The sequence below is a fragment of the Triturus cristatus genome, chromosome 4_2, assembly GCF_964204655.1.
Source record: "Triturus cristatus chromosome 4_2, aTriCri1.1, whole genome shotgun sequence".
Classification (NCBI taxonomy): Eukaryota; Metazoa; Chordata; class Amphibia; order Caudata; family Salamandridae; genus Triturus; species Triturus cristatus.
In genome coordinates, this window is record NC_140586.1 from 495,626,670 (window position 1) to 495,653,310 (window position 26,641).

Consider the following 26,641-nt stretch of genomic DNA (forward strand, 5'->3'; position numbering starts at 1 on the left):
AAAAAATGCATATTGTAAAAATGGGTACAAGATCTAAAAATACTAATTAACCAAACAAACCCTTTATAAGAAGAATGTGAAAAAACAACAGTGCAATTATATAAATCGCGTGTAAAGTTATAATACGCAAAGGTGACAAAGAAAGTATGAAAGCTAGGAAAAGAAACAAACGAAGAAAGCAAAGGAAAAATGAGTTGAAGTGAATAGCCATTATTATTAACAAAATAGTGCTAAATAGAATTAGTAGGACATAAATAATTATTATAAGCTACATTCTTAGTAACATAATGTATTTGTTAACTAAGAAGTCATAAAAAAATACCAAATGGCTACCAAAAGGTATTTCGTTTTATCCTACATTTAACAGAAACAGAAGTATCATTTTGGGCTCTATCGCTATTGCACATTTCATTGCACAAATAATTATTAGAACATTTAGAAAAAGTGCTCCAACAAGAAATAATTTGTTTAAAGACAACAGCATTAAACTATTAACAACCATACATTTATTAAAAATGTTTCCTGTTGGAACAGGACTAGAAGCATGAAATACATTATAAAAAGTAAAAGAAATGTCCGTGCATACAAATAAATAACATATGTAAGAAAGTACCTTCTTTGGATTGACAAGATCAATATGATGCATTAGAGGACTTGACATATTACAGACAATCGAAATATGGCCCTTTGTCTTTGCATTTCATAGATGCTATCTATCCTTACAGGTCTGTGTTGGAACTGGCCCTTTCTGCTGGGTTATCCCCAGAATTGTTGCCTTCCTCCGCCTATTTTTCCGACCCTTTTTATGTTGGTTTTAGGAGTCTGGGCACTTTACCATTGTTAATCAGTGCTAAAGTGCATGTGCTGTCTCCTCTAAAACATGGTATGATTGGTTTACGCCTGTTTGGCATATTTGACTTACTCGGAAGGCTCTTGTACAGTGGCATCCCATATACACAGGGCCTGTAAATTAAATGCTACCAGTGGGCCTGCAGCACTGCTTGTGCCACTCACAGACGTAGCCTTTCAAACCTGTCTCAGGCCTGCCACTGCAGGGCCTGTGTGCGCAGTTTACTGCCACTTTGACTTGCGATTTAAATTTCGTGCCAAGTTTAAACTCCTCTTTAATTACATATAGGTCAACCCTAAGGTAGGCCTTGGGATGCCTATGGGCAGGGTGGTGTGTACATGAAAGGTAGGGCCTTTATTGTGTGGCATGTCCTAGTAGTGACAAACAGCCTATTTTGCTTCTCACTGCTGTGAGGCTTACTCGTCTCATGGGCTAGCGTTGGCAATACCCTTATATGTGTTTAAGTGATAATTTCTGATCTGGAAGGAGTAGTGTTGCCATGTTTGGTATGTTTAGAATGGTAATGATGCATCCTGCTTATTGGTGTAGGTTGAGTTTACATTACTATTTTAGAAATGCCAGTTTCAGAAAGTGAGAGGAATAATAGCGGCTGCACACCTTCCTTTGTACATTTTAAGTTTTTGCTGGAATTGCCAAAATTATGCGTGCAAAACAGCGCCATGTATCATCCCACCACAGCATATCATAAATACTGCCAAGAAGTGCCTTATTTCGCGCACCCAGCTGCTGCACTGAATGTGCGAAGTCCGGCATACTCGACCTATCTGTATGTGCTGTTAACTAAAAGATCAAACACCATTCTCCCTCCCCAATGGGCTCCGCTTATTAGTTTAATTTAGTTAACAGCACAGTACGGAAAGGTCGAGTATGCCGGACTTAGCACCTTCAAGGTAAAGGGGAACTGTTATTTTCATGTAGTGGGTAAGCTAGGGAGGGTTGGCGTCATTTTCTTTATATTTATGGCAATGGGGAGGAGACACAAAGTATCGTAGATTCAGAGTGGTTAAGTTTGGATTTAAGCGAGGTTCGATAACATCTTTTGAGATTCAGCGAGTATATGCCTGAATGGTCAGTTAAAGAGTTGTTTCTGATTTATTTACAGCAAACCCCTGATGAAGAACATAGTTCGAAATGCATTGGGTTATTATATGTGTCCGCATCGAAATTTTATTGCCAGCACGTACCAATGTATTAGCCTGGATGGACGTCAGAAGGCATTTGAATATGCGTAAATAAAACATTCTGGTCAAATTGCTGTCTCCGGAGTGATTCTATAATGATATGCAGAGATGGATTAAAATACAGTTCACTGGATGGTTCACCGCGGATAAAATTGGATTACGGCGGACGATATGGTTCACTTTGGAATCTTTCTTGTATAAGCAGTGCAGCAGCTCGGTGCGCGAATTAAGGAACTTCTTGGCAGTATGTAGTTTCAGAAAGTGGGCATATCTCTGTGCTTATGACTCTTTGTGCTTTGCTGCTTGAATTTAATTCTCGTCTAGTCCTGGGTGACAGCTACACTTGTGCATACATTCCAGACAGCCATCACACAAGAAGGGCTGGGTGTGAGAGAGTTACATCTGCATTAATCTGCATAATGATATTCTTCCTGGGTTGGGAGACAGAGGGGCATTCACACTTTACATTTGTATAGGTTGTGTCCTTCCCTCATTCCAAGGGTCGATTTGCCCCCTACTGGTGTCTGGAGCCAGGTCTGATATGAAAGGGGTTTGTTTTGCACTTGAAAGGGTTCTCGTGAGGTCACCCCTCAATCAAAGACATTTTGAGTATAAGTACAGGGACTCTGACCCCATGATTTTAGACACTGTGTGGGACTTGTAACCTGAAGCTGCTGGCTCTACATGCTGTACATTGCTAGGGACTGCTGTCCTGCCAAGAGGGACCACCATTGGCACTATTTCCTTTCTTGTGCTGGCCTGCCTGCCTACTAGGCTGCTGGAGAGACTGCCACTTTGCAAGCTGCTTATTTGTGCTGGTCTGCTGCCTGCTTCATGCCTGTGCCCCAAGTGTTCTTCAAGGGACGTTGTTTATGCTCCTTGCCTTTTCTGGTTCAGCTAGTGGTAAATGCTTCACTATCACTGCCTACCCTACAGTGCATGTTTGGGCCGTTTTGGTCTGACGGTTTCTGAAGTGCTGGCACTGTTTGCCAAATTCATCAATCAATTCATGGGGAGCAACTCCTTTGCGTCCCTGGATATGCACTTTGATTTGAGGGACTGTTCACTGCCAGTGTGCCCAGGCTCCCAGTTTCCTGCTGGCAGCTGCAGGTGAGGCTCGCAGCCTCCAACGGAATTCCCTGTTAGTGTGTTTCCATGCCCTTGTGCTACTGGAGCAACCGGAGGAGCCAAGTGAAGAAAGGAAATCCTGCGCGGCACCAGAAGGATTCCCTCTCAGCTGCACCGGCCAGATTGATGAAGTGTCGTTCTCCCGTTGGAGACATTGGTTTGGCCCGGACAATGCGGAAAACTCCCTGAGTCGGCAGCTGCTCTACACGATCGCAGGCAGCCATCCTGGGTAGTGCAGTGCGCGGGGGACCCAGCGAGGTCTCCCCGCGAAGCCCTTGAGCTGGTGCTTCCCCCTCACATCACAGTGTACACCATGGGGGCATTATGGTTGCACTTACTTGCTTTGGGGGCATCTTTTCACTTTGCTGATACTACGGGTGAAACCTCGACAGATGTTCCTGATTTTCATTGGAAACCTGCCGCATTCAGGAAACCACCTAGAATTGCCACATAAGGTATAATAGCCACGCCGGTGTTCCAGTGCCCAATGTTTTGGGTTAGAATGCCCTTGTGTCCAGGGGTTTCACATGAATCTACTGTATAACACAAAATAGGAGTGCAGGTGTGCTGCACCCTATGGTCTTATGTGGATATTTGGTAATCTATGGGTTTATAGTGACTTATGATGATCTGTCGTGACTTAGGTGTTTTTCCCTTATACCAAGTTACAGTACTTGCACTCATATTGTGATTCATATGCTTTTTGTTCTAACCTCACTGCTGCATTTCATACCCTGATGTTCTGATGTATGTTGTTCTAATTCTAGCACTGTCAGGATAACAAGTACTGTCACAGAATTTGCATAGTATGCACAGTAATTATGATTCGGGTCATTTTGGTCCATATGTTATGTAGAATATATAGTATATTTGTATATAATTCTATGTGGGGTCTCTTTTGTGGTGTATTCATTGTGTTTCTGTGTGTGTGTGTTACGCAAATGCTTTACACATTACTTCTGATGATAAGCCTGACTGCTCTGCACCAAGCTACGAGAGGGTGAGCGCAGGTTAACTTTAGTGTGTAACTTGCTTGCCCTGACTGGAGTGGTGTGTTCTGCATAGCTTAGGTGCATACCGTAGCTAACCAGAAACCCAATTTCTAACAGCCTGTTAAATGCATACAGTTTAAATAAGATGTATCTGGCTTCATATGTGTAAATAAAGGATCCTTGGTGAATATTAACCCGTTTACCGTGGCGTTAATTCCACGCGGTGCGGGGCGTTCCATTGAGTGGGCGGGGCCGCGTCGGCCTACGGACGTGTGCAGCACTACTGAGGTAGTGCTCGCGACGGCCGTTGGCCGACGGGCGCAACGAACGGGTTAACAAAGGACCAGTGCCTATAAAAACAGGTTAATATGTATACCTAAAACCGGGTATTTGCCTTGTATCATGAGTCTGTGACAGTAATATGCATATGACCGTTTCCATCAAGGACACAAGTGGGAAGTAGAGGCAAATTTAGTTACAAGAGATTGTCCACGTGTTTGTTAATCACTTCTCTGTTTTCTCCCATCGCTGCTGTTTGTGTCCATTTTGCATATGTTCAGCCTGCCAGGCTGTAGAATGGTTTTCTGGCTGTGCGCCAGAGATCATCATTGCATTTGCTGACAGCTACTGAAGCAGAAGGTTAAAGAGTGTTGGGCGAATTTGCATTGCCAAGCTCACTGGCTCAAGAAGATGTAGGTGGTAACTTTGTGTTGATGCCGTCTGTCAAGAAGTTGTGAAACTGAGGAGTAGGGTTGAGGGTCTTGATTTCAGTCTGCCTCTGGATTGGGGTAGAGGGAAGATATCATTATTCCCCGACCAGTATTCCATAGCCAGACCTCGGGCTTCAGAAGATGGAAAGAAATCAGCAGATCCAGAATCCTCGTGTCTATCAGACAATAACACAAGAAGGTGCTAACCAGAGCCCCTCAGTACCCTCCCTGCATGGAAAGCGAGTGTGAGGCTTGCCTAAGGGCATCTTATCTTATCTCCCACTCCGGCGCCACGAGACTCTAACGGGTGATTAGTCACGCTTTACAAAAACCCTGATTGATTGATTGATTGATAGATTGATTGATTGATTGATTGATCATCTGGACTGCTGGAACAATTAACAAACCCACGTAGAGGCTCTGCAGCACGATGTTTGTCTTAGAGGAGATGTTTTTCATAGCCATCACCTATGTACAAACACAAAAATAATGAAAATACATGCAGAGGAAGCAAAGACTTGACACAGCAGCTCAGTAAGAGAGAACTAGATCCCACACATTAATGAGGAGATTTTACTTATATGTAAGGGTTAAGTGTGCAAAAACTGGCCGCAATGGCAAATTCCAAAGCCACTAAAGGCTCAGAAACAGCCATGTCTCATTGCATCTTAGGCCACAGTGCTGGGATGCCAAACCAGACAGTCCTAACATGTAACTAACAAATCTGACTTCATCTAAGTCACATGTGCGTGGAGCAGCAGAGTAAAGTACAGCTGCAAAATATGTATGTTGTGCCTACTTGGATGTTAAAGAGGGCAATATGTACATACGTCCAGTTAGTAGAGCGGTTGAGGCAACATTCAAACGGGTAAGCTTGCAGAATGCTTAGAAGACCGCTTTTATAACTGGGGCTAACAAAAATCTGAATACCCAATTGTTGTGGCATTGTACTATGTAATGAAAATGATTAGTTAAATTGGGGTTTAAGTACAACTATCACAAGAGGGTGTTTTATTAAAAGTTCCTAACTAGCTTGTGTTTTTAAACACGCCTTTAATGAACCAGGGATATGAGAAGACCCAGTTTGCCCGCCAGCATCACCATGACCCCCCCGCCCCCGATGCAATATGTATAAATAAATATACAAGCAAAAAGATGTCCATGGGGACACAGGGAAAATGAAGAAAGGAGAAAATGGGTAAACAGCAGGACTAGATGGGACATTCATGGATCTGAGAACATGTTCAGGAGAAAGTAGCAAAAAGCAAAGTAGTTTATACATAAAGAAAACAATACAATTATCCCAGAAAAAGGCATTTGAATGTTGCTCACAGCCTACAAGGCATTGGGCCTGCTGGGCTAGAGAAAGTGATGGCTGGCCACACTGGAAACAACTAGTAATTGTAATAAAGCACAAATAACATACAAACAAGGAATAACCCTAGCCACAACTAACACGAAGGATTGAGCGTAAGTACAACAACTAATGTCAGCGAGAGCCAGGTTACTAAGTACTCGGGAAAACTGGGAAAATTAAAAAAAAACACCAAGTCACAATGATGCCAAGCAGTGTGCTTCTCTGTCCCTGACCTTTTATAAAGTCACTGCCACTAATGTTCCAGAAGGACTTGAGGAATTCAGATCCCTCATAGACTGCACCATGTTGGATTGTGATCATTCTAGATCTAGACCTAGCATTATAAAAAGGAGGCTTCTGTCTTGGAACAGGATTTAAACAGTTCAACCCAAAGCCCTGCTCAACCATCACCAGGCCCAAGTGCCACATCCTTCAACTTCCTAATCCTCTAACCTGGATTCGCTGTCTGTCACCTCAGCACTGAATCCGATGCTGAACCAACCAAGACTTTTCTGATACCTGATACGCAGTGTGAGTGTAAGCCCTGACACACAAGCCTTAAAACCAATGTGGCGTTTTGCCAGGAGCAATAAGCCCCTAACACAGGCTTCCATCAGTGTATCTGGTATGAAGTTATGTTATGTTATGTTATGCACTTTTGTATTGCGCACAGCTGCCCCAGCTAAGGGGCGTCCTGGCGCATGGCAGGCAATGTGCAACAGATAGCAGAAACACAACACAGATAAAAGATCTATTTAAAAAAGAAACGTTTTCAGAGCTTTGCGAAAGGCCAAGAGGTCAGTCAGTAGCCGCAAGTCCACTGGGAGGGAATTCCAGAGTTCAGCCGCCCTCACCCGAAAAGAGCGACCACCAGCCCGACACAACCTGTATCGGGGGACCACCGCGAGCGCTTGGCTTCCCGATCTCAAAGCGCGGGAAGGAACATACCACGACAGGAGGTCAGCAAGAATTGGCGGACCTACTCCCCTCAAGATCTTAAACGCCAAGCACAACACCTTGAACTGGATGCGTGATTTAATGGGGAGCCAATGCAAGGATCTCGAGACACCTGAGACAGAGCTCCTTCGGGGTAAGCCTACAATGGCTCTAGCCGCGGCATTCTGCACTCGTTGAAGGCGGGTAGTCTCCGCCACGTTGGTCCCTACCAAAAGCGAGCTGGCATAGTCCAGGCGAGATAATACCGTGGCCTGGACTATCAGCTGCTTGGTACCACGGTCAAAGAACTTAAGAATGGGCCTCAGCGACCGCAAGATGCCAAAACAGCCGGCCGCGATTTTCTTCGAGTGGCCCTCGTAACTGAGAGCGGGATCCATCCACACTCCCAGATTCCTAAGTTCAGTGACCGGGAGAGGGACCGGCCCCAGTTCAATGGGCCACCACTTGTCCCCCCACAGTTCCGCCTTCCTGCCAACGATCATGATCTCGGTTTTCTTCGCGTTGAGCTGGAGACAGTTGTTCTTCATCCAGCTTGCCACCGCCCTAAGTCCACTCTGAAACCTGGGGGCATCCCGATCCGCATCCCCGCTGATAGTCACCGCTAGCTGAGTATCGTCAGCATACGAGACCATAGTCATGTCCCATTGCTTGACGATCTCAGCCAGCGGTCTCACATACAGATTGAAAAGCGTGGGACTCAGCGAGGAGCCTTGCGGGACCCCCTGTCTCAGAGGAAGGAATTGGGACTGGTACGGTGGCAGCGCAACGCTAAAGAAACGATCGTTCAGGAAAGAGCGAAACCACTGGAGGGCAGAGCCACCCAGCCCGACCTCCTCCAGGCGATGCAACAGGATAGGATGGGACACGGTGTCGAACGCGGCGCTCAGATCTAATAAAACGAGCGCCGCTGTCTGCCCCGCATCCATCACTGTGCGTAGGTGTTCAGCCATGGAGAGAAGGGCAGACTCCGTGCTGTGACCAGCACGGAAGCCATTTTGGGTGGGATCCAAGATGTTAAACTGGATGAGGTGGGCCGAGAGAACTTTGTTGACATGGGCCTCCATTACTTTGGTAGGCCAGGGAAGCAAAGAGATAGGCCGATAGTTTTCAGGCTTGTCTGGGTCCAGTGAGGGCTTCTTTAGGATGGGGGAAACCATCGCCCGCTTCCAGCTACGGGGGACCGTGCCCGACTCCAACGAGATGTTGATCAGGGAGTGTACCACGGTCCGACCCACGAACGACTCATCTCTAAAGAGAGCCGAACTGAGAGGGTCGGCGGGGGACCCAGATTTCACCTGCTTTGCCAAGATGTGAAACCCTTCCAATGTCAACAGGGGAAGCGAGTGCAGGGCTGTGTCTCCACAGATGGAAATCGGAGACTCAACTGGGGGTCCTGTGGATGGAAAGGTCATATAGATGTTTTGGACCTTTTCCTGAAAGAACACCGCAAGAGCCTCACAATGAGCAGTAGAGCCCGTCGTCGGAGTATCGGGGCGCTTAGCTAGAAGATCCTTCATCAATTTGAAAATAGTTTTCGAGGGGTTAGAGCTGTTGCCGACTTCGGCAGTATAATACAATGCCCGAGCACGGCACACAGCCCGATGGTATACTTTGACGGAGGCGAGATAGATAGCTTTTTTCCCCGAATCGTACGCCTTCCGCCAAGCCCTCTCTGCGCGCCTGCAACTGCCCTTGAGCGCACGTAGGGCGCCATCGTACCATGGGCTAGATTCTCTGGCATTGGTCTTACAGGCGGTGAGTGGAATGAGCGCATCTAGCGCTTTGGAAATCCACGCGCAGAACCCATCGTAACCTGAATCAACAGTTACAAACGGATCTAATGGCTCTGCAGCGAGGACACGGTGCAGATCTTCCAACCGTAATTTGCCCCAATGCCGCCTTACGATCAGCTTAGCAGGAGGGATGACAGTCCTACCTGATAAAGGGGTACTAATGGCGACCAAAGAGTGATCAGTCCAACCCAGGGGCGAGACGGCAGTGACAGAAGCATCTGTCAAATTAGTGAAGAAGGGATCTAGCGTGTGGCCACCGATGTGGGTGGGCTGCTGAACAAGCTGCAGCAACTGTAAGGCCTCCAAATCCGTGAGAATGCCACTGACCGCAGGTAGGTTGGGTCTATCGAGATGGAGATTAAGGTCCCCCAGAATCGAAAAATTGGGACACCCCACCACCAAGGAGCTGACCACATCCGGGAAAGCGGCGCGAAACGCCGCCTCGCTCCCTGGGGGACGATAGACCACCATCCCCGAGAGTGAGAAGTGAGGAGTAACCAGAATCTTAAACAACGCACTTTCACATCCCGCAATGGTCAGTGCGGTCCAGGAGCAAGTAAGACTAGAACGAATAGCCAGGGCAATTCCCCCTCCCCTAGAAGATCGATTAAGGGTACGGACTGTATAGTCAGGGGGGAATGCCAGATTAATAATGGCTGCGTCCTCGTCTTTCAGCCATGTCTCGGTGATAGCCACGATGTCCGGGCTTTCATCCTGCAACAGGTCAAATACTGCCTGATAATGTGACACCAGAGACCTAGCATTAAAACTAAAAATGCGGAGAACATGCTCCGGGCAGGTATAGCAAACGGCTGCCACCGGACGTGTGGGGGCAATAGAAGTAGCTTGCTCCAAAAACCACTGACAGCCAGCACAATGATAGGGACCGTCCAATGGATGTAGGAGGGGTAAGCTACAGCCAGCAGTCCGGCGTCCCAGGTCACGCAGGGTGTCACAAGAGTATGTCAACATGGCTGGAAATAACCAACCGCACCTCGTACCAGCAGGGCCTGGCCAGAGTCCCGCGCGTCCTTAGCGCGGACGGGCGCAGACGGGCAGGACTCTGGCACGACTCCGGCCAAGCGACGGCGTCCCAGCTGCGCGTTCCCGCTGCGCGGAGAGGACGACTTTAAATAGGCGTCCCCTGGACTGAAGCGAGCGTCAGGACGCTCTAAGATGGCGCCCGCAAAAGCGCCAACAGCCCCAATCCAAAATGGCGGCCAAAGTTGAATAGATATGCCCCCTCGGGACCCGGACCCGCCAAAACGGCGGTGCATCAACTCTTTAAATGCAGGTAAGTGGAGACCCTTGCCCCCAGGCCAAGCAGCAAAGCACAAGAAAAATAAACGCTAGTAAAAAGCACATTTAGTTAAAATACAGCGCTGAGGAGCGACGCGCTAAAAAGCTAGGCCAGAAGTAACAGCAGAGCCTGACCGCCGTCAGACCCCACGAGTCCGCCTTAAATAGGCGTCCCCTGGACTGAAGCGAGCGTCAGGACGCTCTAAGATGGCGCCCGCAAAAGCGCCAACAGCCCCAATCCAAAATGGCGGCCAAAGTTGAATAGATATGCCCCCTCGGGACCCGGACCCGCCAAAACGGCGGTGCATCAACTCTTTAAATGCAGGTAAGTGGAGACCCTTGCCCCCAGGCCAAGCAGCAAAGCACAAGAAAAATAAACGCTAGTAAAAAGCACATTTAGTTAAAATACAGCGCTGAGGAGCGACGCGCTAAAAAGCTAGGCCAGAAGTAACAGCAGAGCCTGACCGCCGTCAGACCCCACGAGTCCGCCTTAAATAGGCGTCCCCTGGACTGAAGCGAGCGTCAGGACGCTCTAAGATGGCGCCCGCAAAAGCGCCAACAGCCCCAATCCAAAATGGCGGCCAAAGTTGAATAGATATGCCCCCTCGGGACCCGGACCCGCCAAAACGGCGGTGCATCAACTCTTTAAATGCAGGTAAGTGGAGACCCTTGCCCCCAGGCCAAGCAGCAAAGCACAAGAAAAATAAACGCTAGTAAAAAGCACATTTAGTTAAAATACAGCGCTGAGGAGCGACGCGCTAAAAAGCTAGGCCAGAAGTAACAGCAGAGCCTGACCGCCGTCAGACCCCACGAGTCCGCCTTAAATAGGCGTCCCCTGGACTGAAGCGAGCGTCAGGACGCTCTAAGATGGCGCCCGCAAAAGCGCCAACAGCCCCAATCCAAAATGGCGGCCAAAGTTGAATAGATATGCCCCCTCGGGACCCGGACCCGCCAAAACGGCGGTGCATCAACTCTTTAAATGCAGGTAAGTGGAGACCCTTGCCCCCAGGCCAAGCAGCAAAGCACAAGAAAAATAAACGCTAGTAAAAAGCACATTTAGTTAAAATACAGCGCTGAGGAGCGACGCGCTAAAAAGCTAGGCCAGAAGTAACAGCAGAGCCTGACCGCCGTCAGACCCCACGAGTCCGCCTTAAATAGGCGTCCCCTGGACTGAAGCGAGCGTCAGGACGCTCTAAGATGGCGCCCGCAAAAGCGCCAACAGCCCCAATCCAAAATGGCGGCCAAAGTTGAATAGATATGCCCCCTCGGGACCCGGACCCGCCAAAACGGCGGTGCATCAACTCTTTAAATGCAGGTAAGTGGAGACCCTTGCCCCCAGGCCAAGCAGCAAAGCACAAGAAAAATAAACGCTAGTAAAAAGCACATTTAGTTAAAATACAGCGCTGAGGAGCGACGCGCTAAAAAGCTAGGCCAGAAGTAACAGCAGAGCCTGACCGAGTAAGATGCAACACCACTGATTCAAGAACTGAGGCCTGGCATATCAGCTCTGCTATGTAGTTAACAAACGTTTACAAAGGAAGTAATGGTTACATCAAGTCAAACCAACAATGAAGTTCCCTCTTTTTAGTTTTAGCATCCACGTGAGAAAAGTGAAGAACTGCAGAGACACTCTTTTAAAGAAAGAACTATCAGAGACACCCTAGCCTGTTATTCACTGGGAGAGATGGCAGACGGGTGAACAAGAGCTATGCACTTACCTTTGATTGGGAGTGGGCTGAACTGAGCACATCCAGGCATGGAGAGAAATGTTCAGTTATGCCTCTCTGGACACATTTTGGAAAGCTGGGACATGATACTTGTTGGGATTCATTTACCATAAACTGCAGAACGTGCTGAAAATGATGTGTGAGATGCACAGGAGAATTTTCCTTCAATAGATTTAGAGAATTCAACAACCACTAGTAGGCAGTATAACAGTCTAGTCCTACCAATCTGGGAAGACCAGAAGAATGCAACAGGTATGGTAGTATGGATACTACATAAGAAATGGCAGATCACAGTCTCTCAATTCCCTGTGACTCTCTGACTGCTAAGGCTATTCTCAGGGATAGGCAAGTTAGCATCCTGTTCAATTAACAGGGAGAGTCATGCTTCAGAACTTATCTTTGAGGCCTATTACTGTTGGTTACTGTTCCACATGCATAGAAAGAAGCCAGAGTCCTGATAGATAAAGTAAGTAGAAATTATTTGGTGGGAACTTTAAAGTCCACTTATAGCTGGGCTTTGGCTGTGGTTTTGAAGGAGCTGGTGGAAGCTATTTCCCGCCTAACTCTATAGCTTTAACCCAAGAAACAGTTCGATTGAATGGGGACAATTGATGTAAAGCTGAAGTTGACCTGAACATGGGCTTTCACCAACAACTTTCAAAACAAGGACCTTGTTTCTGAAAATGAGTACAGCTGTGTTTTCAAAGGAAACCATTGCCATACAATTGTTATGGTCTAGAGTAATACCCGTGGGGTCATTGTTTGTTTCTGTAGCTGAAACTAAATGCATTGCTACTTCCTATTGACAGATTTAGAAAATACAACCAAAGCACTTGTGATACTGCTCTAAATTCAAAAAAAGATCACAATTGATGTTGGATATTTACCAATTCCTACATTAGATTTGTTTTTACTTTCACTCCTTTTAGCCACTAAAGGGTTTTCTTTTAATTATATTTGTATGGGAATTTTATTGCGTCTGTTTCCTTACTGCAGTTTTGTTTTTGTTACTGCGGTTCATACACTCCATGCACTTCTTTGTCAAAGGCTTTGTGGCTTCTACCAAAATGCGCAGGGTAAATTTGGTATTCATCACAGAAACCATTGTTTACTTTTATGCTTTAGACTATTTTGTCTATGTAGCAACTCAGCCACATCTCACCTAAGGACTGAGGTCTCTTCCGCCTAGTTTTTGAACACTGTTTTCTACTGAAATGTGAAGACATATTTTGTAACAAGCAACATATATCTCAATAGTTCTACTTTCCGAAAGGAGTATTTTATGACCTATCACGTAGCTAAGTTCAGGACAAATACCTGTTTTTATTCAAGGTAATTTAGACAAATTAAGTCCCATATTCTTTCCAAATTTGAATGATGTTTCATCATGTTTCAATTGAGCTGTTAATGAATCGAGCATTTCATAGACTGTTTTAGAATTTTACGCCGTTTATGCTCTCTTTTGATGAATACATTTTCAGGACTTTCTATTATTTTTTATGTCTGTATTTTTTCAGTTTACCAAAGTGTTCTGAAGTTTCTGCAATATGGCATGCTAGTGCTTTATAAAATAAAGAAATACTAGAAATGTTGATGATTGTTCATGATTTTTGAAGATTTTGTCTATTTCTGCAAATGTTACTATTACTGAGCATCGAGACTCTGCACTTACAAATGAATTGATTGGTTTATGTTTTCAGGGTCCAAGAGGTCCAGATGGCCCTTTAGGAGAGCAAGGGATCCAAGGTGTTAAGGTAATAAATGATTATTCTTAAATTGTAATTTCTAGTTGTATTGTTTTGTAGATTAATTTAGATACAGGGATGTGGGAGCTTAGGTTCCTTCACTACATTGCCCAAATAACATCTTAGATTACATACAAAGAAGGGTAAAGCTTGAATGCCAGCAGACAGATGTGAAGAGGTGCTACCTGACAGGCCATTACAGTGCTTGATTTAAGTGCATAATTCGAAGGAGCTAGGGAAATGTCTTTATTCATTGAATCTTCTATTTGAGGTTGGTTGGGTTTTATTTTTAGGATCTGAAACAGAAAAACTTGTAGTGTCATGGTGTGGTCTTCGAGTATGAAGACCAATAGGGACATGATCACATTACAACATGTTTCTAAGGGTTTTGGGGGATACCCCAAGATGTCCATGTCTCCCCTTTCTTTTCACAGAGACTTCTAACACAGAATGTCAATTTCTGCATAAGCTTTCAGTACCACATGCTAAACTCCAGCTCAAACTGTCATTCTCTAACAATGCCTGCAGGAGGAGGATGGATCTGCAAAGCAAGCAGATGGCCTCCATGGCGTTCCCCTATCTCCTTTGGCACCTAATGTCAATGAATGACAGCTGCAACTGCAGCCAGTCATGTGAGGCTCTTGCTATAGCAGTCAGTTTGTTATAGTGGGAATGGTGTCTTCATGGAAGGTATTGGATTGTCAGAAGCCTAGGTAAAGAACTTGGAACATGGGCACTTACTAATTAGTGCACAAACTCTAAGCATGACAATTGGCTGTAGTATCTCTAAAGCTAGAGAATCTACTGCTATGTAAAATGTTATAGTATATCTTTATAGCCCGCTGCTGATGGCTGTACTAGTTGCTAAAGGCTGTGAACCCAAGGGGCTCAGGCCTATAAAGAGGGAGAGGGCCTTTAGGAACTGGGATAGCTGGAGGCAGGATGGCTATACGACTATTAGAACAACCCACCCACTAACGGTAGAATGTTGTAAATTAGAAAGGGAGAAACACAAAGACAATCATTGGCCTACTAGAGCAAGAGACTTATACCAGCCATTAGTAGCCCTTAGACACTACATTGTCTTCACTGGAGTGCTCCAAATTCCAGTGTCCTAACACAGCCTTGAAGCCTGCCGTAGCGGGCTATGCCGGCCATTAAAGACCCTCATTGGCTTGGGCCTTTAACATGGGAGCGGGATTTTAACGCTACGGAGAGCTATAAGGCTATTACCACATTCTGCCACTGGAGGGCGGAACGTTCTCACAAATAAAACAAAAGCCTCATGGAGCCCAAGGGAATTGAAATACCCATGGGCTCCGTGAGGCCTTTGTTCACAGCAACAACTGTGAGGGACAACATTGGAATGTTGGAACTCCGGGCTTCTACCAGCCATTAGAAGCCCAGAGCACTCCACTGTTTTCAATTGAGCTACCAACATTCCAATGTTCTAATATCACTTAGTGATACGTTCACAACTGACAATGTTCTTCTGCCATATAGAGGGCCTTAATATTGGTACAACAGCAAAGAATACAGAACACATATCGGTGCTCTACTGATGCCTGTTTATTTATTTGTTGAGGTTAATGGGGCATTTCCAGCGGTATTCATTTGTAAGAATGTTATTTTCTTGGGTTATATGTGTTTTCGGTTGAGGGGCACGTCCTAGGTAACCTTTCAATATCTTGTCTGGAGTGCTTCATTAATAGGCACTCATTTACAAAGTGTCACAATGGATGAAAAATGGATTAACATTGAGCGTACCCATGCATAGATGGTGACATATGCAATACTAATAGTGCTAGTGCTTCCACCATGCTGCTTGCCAAAAATGGAGCAATCCGTGCCAACAAAACGTTTTCAATGTGTATTTTATGAGGTGAAAATGCCTCCGAAATTCATGACAGCTGCCTGCAAAAACTTTCATCGCTGCTCTTCCAAAAATATGCACACAGTGGGCTTCAAATGAGTAAACGCTAGTGGCTTTTTGGTATGTCATACTGCCTCATAGGAAGTGCTTCCATTGCAGTGCATGAGGTGCATTGTTTTCAGCATGTGATGGGGAACATTTGATGAATGTAGAACCCATACTGAATAACATTCTGTAAAAGCAGCATACTCTGCAGTGTAAGGAAATGCTTACTCAAAGAATGTTCAAAACATAAGCAAGGACATGCTCTATTTCTTGTGTCATGTTTTATAGTTTGGTGAAAAAAGTTACATAAAAAGATTGCCTTGAAAAATAACACCCGACACATGTTATCCTGCATTTGCATGCTGTTCCTGGTGAACTGTTTCATTACTTTCCTTCTCCTGCTTCATTCCCGATGTTGGATCCGGAAGTTGTCTTTCCATTGACAGTGTGCTCTTAACAACATTGTATGTGTCATTGTATCCTTTCTAATATGTTGCTGCTTATATGTGCCATTGTTGTCCTCCGTCGTATCACTGGCTGCATGTTCCACTATAGTCTTTCTTCTGTATCCCCTTGTGGTCTGTCTTCAATGTTGCTTATTGTATGTGCCAATTCTTAAATATAGTACTTTTTTAGAAACAATTCAGTCTTTCAATATTAGTATAACCTATTTTATTACAAGTTCCTGTAATGATATTACAAATTGCAGTGCCTTTAAAATAAAAACATTACAGCTGGTCTTTTTTTCAATCTAGCAACACCATGTAACAACCTGCGGTCCTGCAGGCTTGTGCTGTTCGCTCTGTGTAGGCAAAGCCAATAGGTTTGGCTTAGTTATGGAAGGACATGCAGACAGCAGACCAATGGGCTTTGCCAGTGCTTATTTAAGAGTGCTTGGCGTTACTGTGAAAATTACTAACCAGGCGTGGACTATGCACTATCACTATATAGATAAACACTTTTTGACTTTGTTGGTGCTATTTTGGTAAAAACAACTCCATTGAGAAGTTCAACATGCAAACATGTCTTAGTGACACAAATACCAGGTTTTTAAACCAAACAGGCAAAGTAACACTTTTATTATGCATTATTAAGTTTACATTGAATCAAAATGTATCTTTTGTTCACAGCTGCTTTCCATTAATGAATGGGGTGAGGAAGTATGTCTGTTGATAAACCCACACACCAACACTACTTTATTTTTCAGGCAAAAGTGAATGGCAAGTGTTAGAAAACCTTTACTAGCCATGCCCATTTTTTTTGCTACTATACCTACCAATTTACATATTTATATTGCCCATTTCTCTTCACTGTTCTAAGTTCACTAAACATTTTTAGTATTTACTTTATACTATTTTAGATGTGGTGTTTAGCTCACGTAATGCCTTTCCTCATCCACTTCAAACCTGCCTCAAGTTTTGAGTTTCTCTGTGGAGGCAGTACCAGCAATGAACAGATACATCCGATTGCATGTTGTGCATTAAATGTTTGATTTTCTTTTCTTATATTATGCTAATTGATACATAGTCTCTAAAATATATTTGCTTTGGTATTTTTGTCAGGGTGAAACTGGAGAACCTGGGAAAAAAGGCATAAATGGAATTATTGTAAGTAGGAATGTCTCACCACATGTGTGTACTATAATTCCCCTTGTCTATAAAACTGTGACTGAAATAACAAAATGTTTATTTTCCTAGGGCAAAGCTGGTCATCCTGGAGACAGAGGTGATCAAGGAATACCAGTAAGTATCAGTATTTAGTAATTCTAACTTGGATTCTATTGGACATAAGGTTCCAGGTTCATGAACCACATCTAGCTCAACTCTTGTGATCTTTTTAATTCCTTTACTTTCTCTATACGTTCCAGTGCTCTGGCATGGCCTAAATGACAGGTAGTGCTATATGAAACAATGTATGAAATAAACAATTTATGAAATAAACTTCAATAACACTTTTTTTTAAAGAGTCATTCCCATTCTAAAAATGTTCCTATTTCTTTCACTATTGCTAAGATTTAAGACGTTGTTCCCAATTCTCAAAATTAATAGGTTTAAGCGATGGAATATATGACTTTTTAAATTTTGATCATGCATGGTTGCATTCCATAGCCCAGTAGGATGCTGATCCCTTTGCACTGCAAAAAAAATATATTGATGATATTATGACGTTTCAGATGTATTATTTTCTTTTTTTCACCTTGAACACATTTTTCTGTGTAGACTTTTCTTATCTATCATGCAGCCTGGACAAACTGGGGGGGGGGGGCATGGGGTTCCCATTCATGTTTTCACACTTCTAGCACCTTTTGTGGCTGGGTTATTCAGGTATAAATTAGGAAGTGCAAAAAAATAGTGTGGGACAGACATCCCATCTCCTTGTGAATAGCTACAGTGTTATAATTCTGTGGATTCTGATAGAGACTTCTAGCTGCAGATTGCTCATCTTTTGAATAGTTCCCAGACGTCTGACTGGATTCAGAAACTTTTCAGCAGTACCTCTGCGTGACATCAGGTGGTGCTGTGCAACTCTGCATTGACACTGTTCCGCTCTGGAAATGCCGTTCAGAGCTTATATGGGCACCAACTCTCTGCGCTGACATAAGTTCCTTTCTTTCAGCGCCTCCAGATGTGGAACTGGAGGTCCCATCATGACTTTCTGAGACATTTCTCTCAAAATCTTCTTGTGTGCAGGACCTCAGGGCAAAGCTTTACATTGCCGAACACAAGAAAACTTCTCACCGGTCTGACTCCAAGTTTTGGGTTCCATGTTGAAAATTCATTCCTGGTCCCACTCCAGCCATTCTTAAAGTTGATGTAGTGGTTTGAGAGGCCTGTCTTCATTCCAGTTGAAATCATCAGGTAAGTCAAAAAAGAAGCACAAAAAATTGACAGGTATTCCACCCTCTCACACTACTCACATTCAGCTGAACAGGCATGGGATGGCGCCAGGACCCTCTATCTCACTCCCAAAGTCATCCGACTTTGTAGTCAATCCCAAAGCTGTTCAGGCACAACCAGAGCTTCCGGGGGTCACAGTCATGCCAGATTGAAGAATTCTTCTCAGCCATCCTCCAGCTCTTTAGATCTCTACCGACCTGCCCAAAGAGCAGAGAGGCCCTCCATCTAGAGTACCGCAAGCGAGTTCACTTTGGTACCAGATGAACCCTTCAAACGAGTCTTGCCTCCAGCCTCACTTCTGGCTCCGCTTCCGTTACTGCGACCTTCTCTAGCCCCGGGGACTTCAATGCTCATTCTGACTCCATCGATGCCAGAGGACAAGGCCCCAATATTTCTTTCCAAAACCATATCGATGCCTGTTTGACCTTGATTGAAGTAGCGCTCAATACCTCCCAATGCACCTCTTCCCCCACCTGACTTGCCACATTCCCTTTTTGGTACAGACTCTGACAATGACTATGACCCAGGTAATGAGTTTGATCAACACTACCAGTATGATAATTGGTACTATGACTTACAAGAGGCTAGTGGTCTTGATACCTTCCCAGAAACTGGCCTATTCCCACCCCTGGACCAGCCTTAGTGAAGTCTGCATCCTACACCATGGGTAAGTGTAGGGCAGCTGAAGTCCTTGACCTCCAGCTACCCATCACGGAGGTTAAGACAGTGTTTTGGCGGAAATACTTCAACCGGGGCAAACATCTTATGAGTCCCTCCTTTCATTTACTGAGTCATTGACAGATCCCTTATTGGGAGCATGGGCCAAACCCTCTTCTGGTCCTCCAATTCATTGAGAAATTTCCAAGTGCCATCTCCTTGCTTTGTGCGCCCCTGCTTTTACTTCGCAGAACCCTTTACCCAGGAGTCTAGTGGTACAAGCCGATCTAATCCCAACACTTTCCCCACCACTTCCACTGACAGAGAATCTAAGTGTTTGGAGATGTTTGGGAAACAGATGTTTTCCTTCACCAGCCCGGGTCTCTGCTCGGTAAATGCCAGCTGTCTGTTAGGACGGTATCCCATGCTCTTTTGGACTTAGTGGCACACGTCTTCCCAGGTATGCCTGAGGAACTACTGGCTTATGCTCACTAAGGTGATCCAAAACGGTCATGACGTGGCCAAGTTCATGATTTGCTGTGGCTTGGACACCACTGATTCTATTTGTTGAACCACTGGCACCAGTGTTGCCATTTGTGGCTGTGATCGACTGGGTTCTCTGGCAATATGCAGTCCTCCCTGGTAGACATGCCCTTTGATCTAACCTGCCTGTGTGGAGATAAATCTGATTTTGTTCTTGAGTGTTTAAGGCTACAGCTTGCTCTCTGGGCCGGTCTGCCCCCTCACCAACTGCACCAGTACAACCTTTAATTTTGTGGCTTTGGTGGTGGTGCCCCTTACCGCCAGCTTGTCCAGCTTCCAAAAGTAACCCAGTAGTTTTGCAGTCAAGGACATGGTGCCCACCGCTCTAGCAGTCAAGATCATCAAGCTGCTCAGTCCATCCCTCCTCACCATAGCCCCACCTGCCAAACCTCTTTAGTGTGCCCTTACAGGAGCACATCTACCCGGTGAGTGGAAGAATCCACCAATTCTTCCCGGTTTGGCAGGCAATAATGTTGGTGGGTTCTCCAGATTGTTTGCAAAAGATATGCTTTACCCTTCGTCTTTTTTCCGCCGTACTTTTCATCGTCCCGCCAGCAACTGTTGGATGACCATCTCTCCATTGTCCTGCAGGAAGTGCTTTCCCTTTTTGCCAAAAGGGCTGTAAAAAAGGTGCCAGTGCTAGAAAAAGAACGGGGTTGGTATTCTCACTACTTTCTGGTGCCCAAGAAAGCCGGAGGCCTTCGTCCAATTTGAGACCTACACCCTCTCAATGCCTTCCTCCAAATGGCGAAATTAGAAATGCACACCCTAGCCCAGGTCTTGTCTGCCCTTGGCGACTGGATGGTGGCATTGGACCTGCAGGATGCCTATTTCCATATGCTCATCCTGCTGGCCCATCTGCTCTATCTGCAGTTAGTGGTGGGACAGGAAGATTTTCAGTTTGCTGTGCTGACCTTTAGTCTCACCAGCGCCTTGTGATGTCCACAAAAGTGATGGAAGTGGTGGAAGCACATCTTTGTACAATAGGGGTCCTAAACTTCCCCTAACTCGACGACTGACTGTTACAGGCGGGGTCGCCCCAAACAAGTTGTCAGCCACCTGCAGGCTATGGCAAACCTCCTGTCATCTTCGGGGTGTACTATCAATGTGATGAATTGAAACCTGACTCTTTCTCAGATGCTCCCCTTCATGAGAGCCATTCTGGACATGGTTCAGTGTTGTGCCTTTCCCCCGGAAAGAAAGTTCAGGACATTCAGGATATGAACCTGATCTTTCAGCCTCGTCCTCAATTTCAGTGAGGTTGACTTTGAGGCTGCTGGGACTGATGGCCTCCGGTATTCTTCAGTTTGAGCACTCCAGGTTTCATATATGGGCTCTGCAGTGTGATGTGATGTTCCATTGGGCCCATCATCAAGGGGACCTCTCCGAAAATGTTCATATTTCAAACAGACTGCAAAAGATCTGCAGTGGTGGTTGCTGGACTGCGATTGGGGCACGGGAGACCCCTCTTTATGCCCCTACCCAGAACTGACACTGGCGACTGATGCATTGCTTCTGAGTTGTGGCTGTCTGGGAGAGGTGGAGATCAGATCAGAAACCTCTGGTCTCTGGCAGAGTCCTGGTTCCAATTCAGCCTCTGCAGCTGAGGGCCATCCGCTTGTCACTGAAATCCTTCCTTACGTCCAACAAAGGGAGGCTGGTTCAGGTACTCATGGACAACACCATCGCCATGTGGTATTGCAACAAACAGGGTGAGGTGGGGTCCCAGACCCTGTGCTAGGAGGTGCTGCTTCTCTGGAAAAGGCTGAACAACCAATGAATTTTACTGGTGGCGAATCACCGGTTGGGCTCTTTGAACACCAGATTAGGCAAACTCAGCTATCTGCGCCTAGAAGATCATGAGTAGCATTGCCACCCGGAGGTGGCGCAAGGCCTTTTCCACAAATAGGGAGAACCTTGGCTCCATCTATTCGCCAACATTGATAACGCACAATGTCAGCGCTTCTGTTCCATGGAGTTTCCAAGGTGTCTCTCACTTGGAGATAGATTCCACCTCAGGTGGAACTCGGGACTCCTTTATGCTTCACTGCTGATATCACTCCTGCCCATAGTTTTCAAGAACATCAGACCCAACCAGGCCCACATCATCCTAGTGGCTCCAGATGGGGCACAGAGAGTATGGTATCCAGAACTCCTGGGCTTGAGCATAAGTCTACCAATCAGGCTGGCCTAGCGGGAGGACCTGCTGTCACAGCAACAGGCCAGGGTTGCATACCCGGGCCTTCGCAATCGCCTCTTCATGGGTAGAGATTGAGTGGCGACAGCTTAACTCCTCCGAACTTCCTCCAGAGGTAGTTGAAGTCATTAGGCAGCAAGCCATCCCTCAGGAAAAAACTATATATGCTTGTGGTTGGGACAAATTTGTGGCTTTGTGCTGCACACACCATATTGACACCCTTCAGGCCAAGATTACTGACAATGTGTTATTTGGTCTGTCTCCTAACTGACTATGCTTTGCTTTGGGCACAGCTAAGGGTTATCTTTCAGCCCTTTCTGTGTTCTTAGATTTTACAGATCAGCCTTCGTTGTTTAAGTCACCAGTTTAATGCAATTTTTGAAAGGGTTACAACATATGCTATGCATGCTCATTCTACCAGGGTCAAAGCTGCTACTACTGCATTAGCATACGCAGCTCCTGTCCTAGACATATGCGCCAGACAGCTACGTGAGCATTCCTCCATACGTTCATAAAGCACTATTGTCTGGACAGTCAGGTTCCCAAGAGAGGCATTTTTCTGGTTTGAGTCCGTTCTCAAGCCCACCTCCAAATAGGTACCATTTTGGTATCTGTACAAAACATGTGGAATCTGCGGCTAGAAGTCAGAAGAAAACGTTTTTTATCTTCTTTAATTCTCTCTCTGGTAGACATGCTATCTAGCCTTAGATTCCTCACTGACCCTCCGATCCTCCCCATTTTGTGATTGGACTCTATCCTTGAATAAGACCCCAAGTCTAGGAATCAGCACTTTGTTTTCAACCAATTTACTCTTGGGACTCTGCATCTGGTGGCGTGGACAGGCTGGAAAGCAACTGACGTCAGTGCGCAGACGTGGCACCTATCTATGCTCCGTACCTCATTTCCAGCATGTTGAGGTCTCCACTATGTTTAAAAACTGAGGTATCTGCTGCTAGATAGAGTCTCTGCCAGAAAGTGCATTACTAAACGTAAGTAACGTGTTCATTCACTTAATTGTGGTACATTTACCCAACCATGCCCTCACATTAAAATGCAAGTATAAACAGCACCAATTCGAAAGAAATGTTTCAACTGTTATTGAAGAGCATGGTGAACTTAATAAAAATTTGACCCTATAGTACTTTTTGGGTATATTGTTTACAATATTATTGCAAAGATAAATATACCTAGGTAAGTCTAGATCTACTAATCTTACGTCTACTTACATTGGTAGTATATTTTCAAAGTATCTTGATGTGGAGTTAATCTATACTTCCGTAAAAATATATACCGTCAAATTATTGTGGTAGTCAATATTCTGGATACGATACCATAACAGGAACATATTGTTCTTGTTGATATTCGGCATGCAGCCCACATGACCTACCTCGTGTCTGTAATCAGAATGTGCACCAGACTGGAGTACTGACGCTGCCATTGCACAATACTTTACGAAAGTCGAGTGAGGCAGACTTGATCGACCCCACTTTGTTACAGTGCCCAAGATTGCGTGTTCTGGTTCTCGAATATTTTACCTTTTTCTGGCTGGGTTGATCTTAGTTTAACTATATAGAAACATCCAGATCCTACCTCTTTTCACTATGACCTGTGGGTTGACCCTGTGGTGAAATCCATCGATAATAATTTTCAATATTTCATAGAGCAGCTGGGGGGATATATTAGTTGACAAATATTTTTTGTTTATATTTGGGTTCAGAATTAGAGTGTTTCAACCCATTACTGGAAAGTAGATTTGTATTAATCCTAGCTGTGTATAAAGTTTGATATTTATATTCCAGACCCATTTACAGACTCTACTCCAAAGTTTGTTTTAATGCACATTTTAAATCAGAGCTGCAAGCTAGAGTAGTGAAGAGTGAAGTAGGTGTGAATTTATCATACGGAGTATTTACTTCCTTCTCGTAGAAACCTTGATTCATTTAAAAATTGGCTGCCCTGAGTAGTAAGCATAGTTCTGAAGAAACTTTTGCAACTGGCGCAAAAGACTGCCAGGTTGAAATTCAAAAGCGTAAAATTCAACCATCTGTAATGGAGCTTTTCCTATGTATGTATGCATGTGGTATTTCTATAGTGTGAATCTACACAAAAGGCAGAGGAGTCCTGTACAGGGGCAAAGACAAACATCAGTATACATCACACAAATCTGGAATTCCTCCTTACTCTCCGCTTGGAAGGAAGGATCTAAAGATCAGTTTATTTAAGAAATTTGCCACTTGGTGAAGTGTCTTTTGCTAAGTCTCCATTCCTGTGTGTTTATTTTTTTTATATTGGGATATGTTTGTAATCATGAGCTTCAGCAAAGAGCGTATTTTATTTATGGTTTATTGTTTACTGCAATTAAAGAAGCAGCTTTATACGACGTATCATATTCAGTTGGTGTAGCTCTTCAGGGTTAGTTTTGTGTTTAATACATATAAACATAACAGAGCAAATATCATTGCACAAAGAAGGTGGTCTTCTCTCTGTACTGAAAGAAGATCTGATGAGGTAAAAATAACTGATGTGTATTAGGGCCCCGTAACTTCTGTTGCTCTTGGACCTCCTGACCCAGATGTTTCACAATTTGTGAAGGTTGCATGGCAGAAGAGGAATATCAAGACATGAGAACCTTGTGAGATGTGACTGAGCATACTGAGAATGGGGACAGCCCAATGGGGAGAACAATGCCCTGACAATGTATTGTGCAGAGGTAGAAATGTCACCTTTGACAAACTGACAAATGAGGAACACAAATTGGAGACTGAAAGTAACTGGAGAGCAAAAACTAGCGGCAAATCAGACGAAAGATTGACAAGGTAATGATCTCATTATCAACTGGAAAACGATCTGAGTAGAGGAAACGGTCTCTTAGAGCTCACTGACATCAAGTATAATGAAACATCTCCACTTGTTTACCTCATGATATGCTAACTTTAAATGCAATTGTAATAGTTGTACATCAAGTGTCCACTTTTGCTAGTACTGTATCACTAATGAGCTTCTTTGAAAACAAACTTTCAATCCACCCTTTTGATGGAGCATTAAAACGAAGGTGTTTTACAAATGTGCTGGTAAATAATTGAGCTATAAATTGTCAATGCACAATTAGGTGTTGAAAAAAATTATCCCTTTTAAATGTTTCACTTTTTTATTTTACATGTTTTCTAGGGTTTGTCAGGTGTTCCTGGAAGTAGTGGAGATAAAGGACCAATGGGAGAACCAGTAAGCGGAACACTGAATACATTATTTTGAAATGCACTGTATGATGCGGGTAGAATTCTACAAAACTCTGGATGTCTAAGATGAAAGTATAGAGCAGCTGTGGTGTTAGTAGCCATGTTCTGTGTTTTGAGTCATTTTTTTACGACCAAGGACAAGATGTCGCTCTGCCCCACTTCACTTGTCATACCATGGTCTACTGTGTATAGTCACTCAGGGCTCATCAGTGAGCTCAGCCTTCTTTTTTTAATTTTCTTTATTGGTGTCAGACATAAACATAGGCATAAATGTACACACCATAGCTTCCAAAGTATAGTCAGCATTAGATAAATGTAAAACATTACATGTACACAATAACAAATCGCATCATGACTAGACTTGACATTTTTCTTCTGCTTAATTGTCCAGTGATTGTTACGGTCTGCTGACATTTACCTGTGACCACATCTTATACACGTAGAACTATGCGTCGCGATGTCAGTCCCTACCAGAAAATAAACTGTGTGAAATTAACATCATAACTTATAACACACAGAGGAATTCTGCCCAGTTGTAAATGTTGTACAGTTTATCAACAACTATCGAAGTGCTGCCAGCTGTAGCCGGGAAAAGGTGAAAGAGGTCTTATGTCGTGGGATGTGAAGCACAAGGAAGGTGTTCTCCAGAGGCTACACCGCCTGGTAGTCCCCTTAGCTGAGTCTCCGGCAATGTGAATAAGGGTGAATTTCAGCTCTTCAGAGCTAACACAATCCAAGCTCGACTTGTGTTTGTACTTTCAGCAGGCAGGAGTCATATTCTAAGAAGGTAGTGACCACCTCTATCCATAAGTCTGCAATCGGTCTTCCTCATACTCCCTAAATTTCTCAGCACTTAGTTCATTTCTCCACTTGAATTTTCCACCAACTTATGGTGGGGTGGGGGACATGAGGCATTTTCCGGTGGTGGAAAATGCCCCTGAAGGCTATCCCCAATGCCAGGTCTAGGAACCTATTACCTAATTTTTGGCTCAGGTTTCTGGCATATAGCCCAAGAAAGCAGATTTCTACCGTGTGGAGCTGGAGGCGACCTAGCGTACGCTCCAGGTCTTCTGTGACTTGGAGCCACAAGTGGTTTACTATTGAGCAGCTCCACACCATGTGGAGGAAGACCGCTTCGTTCAAGACACATCTGGGGCAGTTCAGATCAGTAGTGTGTAATATCACATTCAGTTATTGTAGTGTGAGGCATGTGAAGTCTAAGTAGTTGAACTGGATGGACTTAAACGACATGTTACATGGGAAGGTATAGGTGCACTCTAGGCTCTGGCTCCACTCCTTTCCAGTCAAGGACATACCTATACAGCCCTACCACTTGGCATTCAAAGCTGGCAGGGCATCTACCCTCATGGCCAGTGCAGTTTTTTATAACCTAGAGATCAGGTACCTGCTTTCGCCAAAGGTGAGTAAGGTGT

General features: G+C 44.7%; 1 protein-coding gene across 1 annotated transcript in view; it reads left to right on the top strand.

Moving 5' to 3' along the window:
* COL24A1 (collagen type XXIV alpha 1 chain) overlaps positions 1 to 26,641 on the top strand; it is an 826,732-nt gene that overhangs the window by 613,834 nt on the left and 186,257 nt on the right. The window contains exons 29-32 of the mRNA XM_085602067.1: positions 13,716 to 13,769; positions 17,241 to 17,285; positions 17,376 to 17,420; positions 25,141 to 25,194. Of these exons, the coding sequence (XP_085458193.1) occupies positions 13,716 to 13,769; positions 17,241 to 17,285; positions 17,376 to 17,420; positions 25,141 to 25,194 (198 nt within the window). The remainder of the gene's footprint in view (positions 1 to 13,715; positions 13,770 to 17,240; positions 17,286 to 17,375; positions 17,421 to 25,140; positions 25,195 to 26,641) is intronic.